Raw genomic sequence first — 10,194 nt, forward strand, 5'->3', positions numbered from 1 at the left:
TACCTTGTACTACTATCAGATAAAGTCATACACTTGAACTAAACGAGATTCAACGGATATTAGCCATTTAATGCATTCAATGCGACCGTTGAAATCAATAACTATATATAGCTGATCGATTCAGTTGAAGAAGGTGGGTGAAACATACTGAACGAACAATCTACATTCAACAATCAGTTGCGATACATTTTTTAAGCATTTCTTGGTTCACAAATTGCACACTCAAGCTCTCAAATTAATTGTATTTATTCGTAGCATTCAGGCCACCAGTTAGAGCGATTCAGTTATTTACTATGAAGCGTTTACAAGCTAAAAGTTTCAGTTTGACAGTGTGTAAGACTAACTGAAGTGGTTAGTACAATCTATTGTACTATATCAAAGTTTTTTTTAGTGAAAAACATATCCTCGTGATAGAAGGGGTGACGTAGGAGCATTTGAAGACTCCGAACATTCATAAAAATCATGTGTTCTTTTCAGTTATTCTTTCAGTTTTTACATTATCTCAACTCTCAGTATTCAATCTATATTTCAATCTAATTCTGCACTATTATAAGTTGATTTATTTATATCGACAAACAAGATTTTACGATCAGTTTAATCAAAGAACTGATTCATACTCAAAGGATTGCAAAAAAGCCAAAGTGTTTATTCAACACCTCTTTTAAACACTTCAACTTCATAAACCGATCCTATCACAAGTACATACACCAAACCAACATTTGATTTTTCTTACCCCCAACAACACGTAAGTGATCTATTTGCAGATGATGGCAATTTGAAGACCATGCTTACATAAATTTTCAAAAGAAATTGTGATAATGACTTAACTGAAAAGTACCAATATCGAGAATTTTCACAATATTACACGTGGATAAAATCTAAAAAAACAGATTCGTCGAAGAAGCAATAATAAAGTGGTTAGAAGAGTATATGTGTGTTGTCATCTGAAGGTGAGAGGTTTTATCTTCATATACTTCTAAGTCATGTTAGGTGGCCAACATCTTTTGAAAATCTAATGACTGTGAATAGGGTTACTTATTCAACATTTAAGGAGGCTGCGCAAGTGAGGGGACTTCTCCAACATGATGATTATGTTCAACAATGTTTGATAGAAGCATGCTCATTTAGAATGTCATCTTCACTGAGAAGGTTATTTGTATCCATATTGTTTTTTGTCAACCAACAAAAATTCGAAAACTGTGGGATCAGTTCCATCCTTACATGTATGAAGATTATGATAGAGCAATTTCATCAAGTAACTTAGTCATCAATAAGTTATTTCTAGAGAAACGAAAGTTGCTACATGAGTGAAAAAAGAAACTTGATGATTTCGATTTGCATCAATAAATGCTGAGTATTTATATAACATGCCGCTACCAAGAATAATTAAGGATGGGCTTTTTATTCAGATTTTTGATGATGATTTGAGATCTATTGAACGTTTGAATACTCAACAGAGGATTGCATTTGATACCATCATAGAAAGTATTATGTATAACCAATCAAAACTTTTCTTCATTGATGGTCTTGGTGGTACTGGTAAAATTTTTTTATATCGCTCAATGTTGGCACAATTAAGAAAAATGGATAAAATTGTAATTGTGGTAGCAACATCTGGAATAGCTGTGACATTGTTGGCAGGTGGAAAAACTGCACATTCACGCTTTCAAATTCCAATTAGACCAACCGCATAGACACTCTGCAAAATAAAAAAGTAGACAGAACTTGCAGATCTAATAAAGCATGCATCAGCTATAGTTTGGGGCGAGGCTCCAATGGCAAATCGTTATGCTTTTGAATATGTCAATAAGAGTTTCCAAGATATTATGGAAAATTAATTGGCATTTGGATAAAAGACAATGGTTTTTGGTGGTGATTTGATAGGACTCGTTTTTACGTGTTTTTAGTGTTGGTTTTGAGTCGCGTTCATGCATCATATTAGTTTGTTTTAGTTGAATTTTGCATTTTTTTAGCATTATTTAGCATTTGACTGATCTCGTGTATTCTGTGGTTATTTTGTAGGAATTGAACCAAAAAGTGGGAGAAACTTTGGCATAATATCGAAGAGGTCTCGCTAGGGCGGTCAAAAGTGACCGCCCCAGCGAGGATTGTGGTCTGGCCGAGGATTATTTTGCGCAAATTTCTCGCTAGGGCGGTCAAAAGTGACCGCCCCAGCGAAACCAGGGACATGCTCGAGGAAGCTTATTCGAGGACCTCTCGCTAGGGCGGTCAAAATATACCGCCCTAGCGAGAAGCGAGATTGAGAAAGATTTGTTTCCAAATTTATAGGGAATCTATCCTACACCAAAACCTAACACACGAGATTAGCAGCCGTTTTTTTTTTTTTGGATCTTTTATCAGACTTTTCATCATTTTTCTTGGAGAGGAGGCTAGGAGCAAAGGAGATTTCGAAGACCTCGAGATTTCCACGCGTCGTGGCCGTCAACCATCGTCATCTTTAGTATTTTCATTATTCAGTATTTTATTTCTTACATTGATTGTTGGTTTTTATCATGAATTTCAGTAGCTAAACTCTAGATTTGTTGGGATTTGAGGGGATCCTACCCCGTACTCGGTGTTTAACATTATTTCTCGACGTTTTTATTAGTGATTTGTTTATGCTATTGTTCTTTCTTGTTTCAATCGAAGCCTAGCTAACTTCCTTTGATTATTTCATGTTGTTGATGATTTCGAGAGAACAATTAACAATAGGATCAAATAGTATAAACCACGGATTTACAATTTTAGTAGATATACGAAATTGGGTACGTGTCGATAGTGATAGTTCACCCGAATGAAAGCTAGTGGATTCCATGGAATGTAATGCAATCTTGACATGTTAAATATTTGAGGACACTTGAGTACTGCATGTTTATGATTAGTATTAATATAGCTCGACAGAGTATATTAATGCGTCCAGGGAATTCCGTCGAATGCACGAGTAAAAGTCGAGTGTAATTATTTAAACACGAGTGGTAGGTGAACTGCTAATTCCCAACAAATTCATTTCTCATTCGATTTAATCCAAATTAATCATTGCTGTCTTGAATACGTTTTCTCTGCATTTTAATTATTTTAGTTGTTTAATTTACATTAGTTTAATCTTCAACTCATTTTATCAGTTGCTAAAGAAATTTTACTTGAAAATAAAAATAGTGTAACGCAGTCCTTGTGGAACGATACTCGTATTCACTTACGTTTATTATAACTTGACTATCGTGCACTTGCGATATTTAAATCGAGCTTTCATTTATAAAATAAATTGTGGGATTATTCACTGTGCAAGTTTTGCTCGATCAAGTTTTTGGCGCCGTTGCCGGGGACTGTTGATTCACAATTTTTTATTTTTCATTTAAATTCTTTAGTATTATTTATTTTATTGTTATTTGATACTCTCATTGTGTTGCAGATTTTTCTTGTGGTGCATGCGAAGATCACTCGATTTTAAGCTTGAGCCTTTTGACCCCGAGATTGAACGCACAGCTAGACGTCGACTACAGCAGCAAAGAGCGAAGAAAAGAATGGAAGACGATCAACACAAAGAGGAGCCAAGGCGTATACCGATGATGGATTATGCACAGCCGTCTCTTGATGGAGCACGTCCAAGCATCGTAAGACCAGTCATCCGAGCTAATCAGTTTGAGATCAAGACAGCTATCATTCAGATGATTCAGAACACTGTCCAATTTGGGGAAAGTGCACTTGATGACCCTAATTCTCATATAGCTGACTTTCTTGAAATTTGTGATACTTTTAAGTTTAATGGCGTGTCTGATGATGCTGTTCGTTTGCGTTTATTTCCATTTTCACTGAGAGATAAAGCTAAGTCGTGGTTAAACTGTTTGCCTGTAGGGTCTATTACTACATGGGAGGATATGGCAAAGGCATTCCTGATCAAGTACTTTCCTCCGTCGAAGACTATGAAGCTTAGAGCCGACATTACTACTTTTGCTCAATATGAGCAAGAGTCACTTTACCAGGCATGGGAGCGCTACAAGGACTTGTTGAGGAGATGTCCACACCATGAGCTGCTTCTTGGGTTAGTTGTTCAAACTTTCTACTACGGTCTGCTTACTCCTAACCGTACTATGATAGATGCTGCTGCCTGTGGTAACTTACTGAGAAAAACGGCTGAGGAAGGATATGAGTTATTGGAGGAGATGGCTACTAGTAGCTATCATCCTCAGTCTGATAGGCAGAGACGAGGTGCTGGAGTTAATCAAGTTAATGATTTGTCGGCGGTTTCAGCACAGTTAGAGGCTTTGAATAGAAAGATTGATGGGATGAGCATGAGTGGGTCGGCTATGCGTCTGCAAGAAATTTTCTGTGATAAGTGTGGGGGTGAGCATGACGTGCAGGATTGCCAAGATGACAATCCATTCTATGTGCCTGAGGGAGCACCGGTAAAACAAGTGGTATTCCAGAACCGTCCTAGAAATGACCCTTATTCGAACACATATAATCCGGGATGGAGGAATCACCCAAACTTTTCATGGGAGAGGTCAAAACAACCAAAATCGCCAACAAAGAGGTCCACCATATGGGATGCACCAAGGATTCAAACCAGAACCGCCTCGGGAGGAGAGATCCAATTTAGAGCAAATGATGACTAAATTTATTTCTGCAACAGAGACGAGATTTCAGAACCAAGATGCATCCATAAAGGGGTTAGAGAATCAAATTGGACAATTGGCTAAGTTGATTGCTAATAGGGAGCAAGGAGCTTTGCCAAGCAACACGGAAACTAAGCCAAGAGAACATGTGAAGGCTGTGGAATTGCGTAGTGGAAAAGCACTCGAGTCTAATGAGGAAAAGACCAAGCACGGTGAGGATGAGGTGGAAAATCGAGGAGGTAAGTATTCTAACTCTACATCTACACCTATTGCACAGAATAAAATTTTTATCCCTCCACCTTTTCCTGCAGCAATGAAGAAAGCTAAATTAGATGCACAATTTGGTAAATTTCTTGAGATATTTAAAAAATTGCATATTAACATTCCTTTTGCTGATGCTTTATTGAATATGCCAAGTTATGCAAAATTCTTGAAAGATATCTTAGCAAATAAGCGGAAGCTAGAAGATCATATGACGGTGAATTTGACCGAAAATTGCTCCGCTTTAGTTCAAAACAAGATGCCTCCTAAGCAAAAAGATCCAGGGAGTTTCTCTATAACTTGCATTATTGGTGACATTAATTTTCATAAAGCTCTATGTGATCTTGGTGAGAGTATTAATCTGATGCCTTTTTCTGTGTTTAGGAGACTGGGATTAGGTGAACCCAAGCCAACCAAGATGTCGTTGCAGCTGGCTGACAGATCTGTCAAGTATCCACGTGGGATTATCGAAGATGTTTTGGTGAAAGTGGATAAGTTTATTTTTCCTGCAGATTTTGTGATACTTGACATGGAAGAAGATTTAGAGATGCCTTTAATCCTAGGGAGACCGGTTCTGGCTACAGGGAAGGCGCTGATTGATGTTGAAGAGGGGAAATTGAGACTGAGAGTTGGAGAAGAAGAAATTATTTTTGATGTCTTTAATACTCTCAAGCACACAATGCACAATGATAGTTGTTTTCGTATTGATGTCTTGGATTCTCTCGTTTGTGATTTTATGCAGGATGGATTGAAAGAACCATTGGAGGCCACTCTCACTACTGAAAAGCAGGAGGACGAGCTAGACGAGGAAAAGATGGAGATGGTAGCTCACTTGAATGCCATTCCACCTTGGAGAAAGCAAGTGAGGCTTAGACTAGAGGAATTGAGAGACAGAAAAGATTTAATGCCTCAAAAGTCAAGCCTAGAGGAGCCACCTACTTTGGAGCTCAAACCACTACCTCCACATCTCAAGTACGTATATTTAGGAGAAAATAATAAATTGCCTGTTATTATTTCCTCTTCTTTGACAGATGATATGGAGAGTAAGCTCTTGGGAGTCCTTAAGGAGCATAAAGGAGCATTCGCTTGGAAGGTTTCGGATATAAAAGGGATAAGTCCTTCGATCTGCATGCACAAAATTCTGATGGAAGATAAATACTCACCTCTAGCACAACCACAAAGGAGACTCAATCCAAAGATGCAAGAGGTAGTAAAAGCTGAAACAATTAAACTTCTGGATGCAGGTATTATCTATCCTATCTCTGATAGTGCGTGGGTAAGTCCTGTACAATGTGTGCCTAAAAAGGGTGGGATTACTGTTATTACTAATGAAAAAAATGATTTGATTCCCACTAGAACTGTTACGGGTTGGCGTGTGTGCATAGATTATAGGAAATTGAATGATGCAACCCGTAAAGATCACTTTCCCTTGCCATTTATCGATCAAATGATTGAACGATTAGCAGGTCATGAATTTTATTGCTTTTTAGATGGATATTCAGGATACAATCAAATCACAATTGCACCTGAGGACCAAGAGAAAACTACTTTCACTTGCCCTTATGGTACTTTTGCGTTTAGGCGTATGCCCTTTGGTTTATGCAATGCACCTGCAACATTTCAGAGATGCATGACCGCTATCTTTCATGACATGACTGAAAATTTCCTTGAAATTTTTATGGATGACTTCTCTATTTTTGGCTCCTCATTTAATGAATGTTTAGAGAATTTGAACTTGGTGTTAGTTAGATGTGAGGAGAGCAATTTGGTGTTGAATTGAGGAGAAGTGTCATTTTATGGTTCAAGAGGGGATTGTGTTAGGACACAAGGTATCGGAGAATGGAATTGAGGTCGACAAAGCCAAGGTGGAAGTAATCAAAAACTTACCCCCACCTTCATCAATAAAAGGAGTTAGAAGTTTCCTAGGGCATGCTGGTTTTTATAGGCGTTTCATTAAAGATTTTTCCAAAATTGCTAAAATTTTATCCTCTTTGTTGATGAAAGATGCTGAATTTAATTTTGATTCTACTTGTCTGCATGCATTCGAGATACTCAAGGAAAGCTTGGTGACAGCACCTCTTCTGACTGTCCCTGATTGGGAGTTACCGTTTGAGGTGATGTGCGATGCTAGTGATACAGCTGTTGGTGCGGTGCTGGGTCAAAGGAAGAACAAGGTATTTCATACCATCTACTATGCAAGTAAGACTTTAAATGATGCTCAATTGAATTACGCTACTACTGAAAAGGAATTGCTTGCTATAGTATTTGCTTTCGACAAATTTCATTCATACCTTGTTCTGTCCAAAGTAACTGTGTATACAGATCATTCTGCCCTAAAATACTTGCTTGCTAAGAAAGATGCGAAACCTAGGTTAATTAGGTGGATTTTATTATTGCAAGAATTTGATCTCGAGATTCGAGATAAAAAGGGTGTGGAAAATGTAGTTGCTGACCATCTATCTAGGCTTGAGCATGTTAGAATTAAAGGCAGTGACGATGATATAGATGACTGGTTTCCTGATGAACAATTGCTTGAGGTAAATGCGTACCCTTGGTATGCCGATTTTGCAAATTTTCTTGTCACTGGCACACCTCCACCTAATTTATTGTTTCACCAAAGAAAGAAATTCTTTTCAGACGTGAAATATTATTTTTGGGAGGAACCGTTTTTGTTTAAGATCTGTGCACATTCCATGATAAGAAGATGTGTGGCGGAGGAGGAAACCAATCAAATTCTGAACCATTGTCATGACCGTGAGGTAGGTGGTCACTTTGGACCCATACGGACGGCATCTAAGGTACTTGAATGTGGCTTCTATTGACCAACTCTTTTTAAGGATGCTCGTTTGTATGTTCTCAATTGTGATAGATGCCAACGCACAGGTAATATTTCTAACCGTCATGAGATGCCTTTAAATAACATTATTGAGTGTGAAATATTTGATGTGTAGGGGATTGATTTTATGGGTCCTTTTCCTGCGTCTTTTGCAAAGAAATTTATTCTGGTGGCAGTAGAGTATGTATCTAAATGGGTGGAGGCAGAGGCTTGTGCCACGAATGATGCACAAGTGGTGTTAAAATTTTTGAAGAAACATATTTTTAATCGATTTGGTGCACCACGTGCAATCATAAGTGATGGTGGCACCCATTTTTGCAACAAAATTTTTGATAAACTGTTGGGCAAATATGGTGTCACCCACAAGGTTTCCACTCCATACCATCCCCAAACTAGTGGACAAGTTGAAGTATCCAATCGAGAAATTAAGAGGATTTTAGAGAAGACGGTTAATGTGAATAGAAAGGACTGGTCCATTCGGTTAGATGATGCTTTGTGGGCGTATCGTACTGCTTTTAAAACACCTATAGGCACTACACCATATAGGTTGCTTTTTGGTAAAGCATGTCATCTCCCAGTAGAATTAGAGCATAGAGCATATTGGGCGACCAAAGCACTAAACTTTGATTTTGCTCTTGCAGGTGAAAAACGATTGCTGCAGTTGAATCAGTTAGACGAGTTTCGAGGAAAAGCTTATGATCTTGCACTATCTTACAAGGAACGCACCAAACGAGCCCATGAAAAACACATTATAAGAAGGGAATTCAAAGTGGGTGAAGCGGTGTTGTTATACAATTCTCGCTTACGACTCTTTCCGGGCAAGCTAAAGTCAAGGTGGTCAGGACCATTCACTATAGCTGAGGTGTTCCCATCGGGTGCAGTGGTGTTGCATGATGGAAAGGAAGGGACATTTACCGTGAACACTCAAAGATTGAAGCACTATATCGGTGGCACAATTGAGCCACAAATTGGAGTCACTCGGCTCCATGATAGTCATTGAGGACATGGGTGAAAAGTCGAGCTCTAGACTATAAATTGAGAACTACTTCTACTCCTTATATTGATTTTAATTATATTTTCTTTAGATATTAATCGCATCATTTGCATTTAGATAGTTGCATGGCATTGCATTCATTTAAAAAATAATAATAATAAAAAAAAAGGAACGAGAATGTCTCGCTAGGGCGGTCAAAACTGACCGCCCCAGCGAGCACTCGCATCTTTCAATAACAGAGTCGCCGCAAACTCCTCGCTAGGGCGAACACAATTGATCGCCCCCGCGAGAGATACATTTTTTAAAAAAAAGGTTTTACGTCGAGGACTCCTCGCTAGGGCGGTCAAAAGTGACCGCCCCAGCGAGAACTCGTAATTTTCAAATATTTTGTCGGCAAGAACCCCTCGCTAGGGCGGACACAATTGACCGCCCTAGCGAGTCGCGCAGATTTAAAAACTTTTCCCTTTCTCTTTTCTTCTCCACTTCGAACCCTACTCCTCCCCTCCAATTTTCGGCGCCCCCCCTCCATCTTTTGTGCTCAATCCTTATTATTTGGTGATTTTTCAGGGCAAAGACTCAATCTTGGTCCATACACTCCACGAGGAAGCATTTAGGCTACAAGATTTTCTTCTCCGGTGGTCTTTCAAGCAACTCCGGTCATCTTCCACAGATTTCGGTGAGCTTCTCCGGCGACCCTCAACAATTTTCCGGCGGTTGGATACTTTGTGCACTCCAGTACCTACATGGCACCCAAAAGATCCAAGGTAACTCATGGTGCTTCTAGCTCTCGGTCCACTCCATCTATGTTTGTGAATGAAAATGCTAGGGAGAGATTTGAAAATGCTAGACTACATAGGAAACCAATCCCTGAGCGAGGATTTAGCTCGTCTATTATCAATAATTTTGCGGAGTTCCAAGTAGCAGGAAGAGGGTGGACTGCCTTTGTGGCACAACCGAATGCAGCAGTGGTTCCGGTTGTGCGTGAATTTTATGCCAATGCTCCGGAGGGGAATGAGCATAAGGCATTTGTGAGGGGACATCTAGTCCCGTATGATTCCAAGACGATCAATGACATGTTGGGTTTACCGTCGGTGGATGATTCGGTGTTTCAGGCGTGGGTGCTTAACCCGGATTATGATTTGATCATTCGCACACTCTGTTATCCGGGCACCACGTGGAAACAACCGGGGACGTATACGGTCTTTCTTGAAAAATATTTGAAAGTGGAGGAGGCAGTGTGGTATGCATTCTTGACTAAGAGACTAATGCCGGTCGGTCATACGAGTGATGTGCAGCGTGAGCGGGCGGTTGTTCTTTATGCCATCTGTACTGGGATGGTCATTGATGTGGGCAGGCTCATTTTCGGGCAGCTTACCATGTGTATTAATAGCAGCAATTTGGCTTTTTACTTCCCGACAATAGTGACCAAGCTGTGTGCCCGAGCGGGGGTGATATTCGCAGATGATGATGAGTGGAGGAGGTATTTTTCG

At 39.4% G+C, this 10,194-nt stretch overlaps 1 protein-coding gene across 1 annotated transcript; it reads left to right on the top strand.

Annotated features, from left to right (window-relative positions):
* The first annotated feature begins 3,665 nt into the window (after positions 1–3,665).
* LOC142514366 (uncharacterized) lies at positions 3,666–8,829 on the top strand. Its single transcript, XM_075619762.1, is given in 6 exon segments — positions 3,666–4,014; positions 4,096–4,341; positions 4,436–4,852; positions 4,925–4,957; positions 5,051–6,651; positions 6,653–8,829. Coding segments are annotated over 6 exon segments (3,690 nt in total). The 3' UTR covers positions 7,697–8,829.
* The last annotated feature ends 1,365 nt before the right edge of the window (positions 8,830–10,194 follow it).

This window comes from Primulina tabacum, chromosome 1, assembly GCF_025594145.1.
Source record: "Primulina tabacum isolate GXHZ01 chromosome 1, ASM2559414v2, whole genome shotgun sequence".
NCBI classification, from domain to species: Eukaryota; Viridiplantae; Streptophyta; class Magnoliopsida; order Lamiales; family Gesneriaceae; genus Primulina; species Primulina tabacum.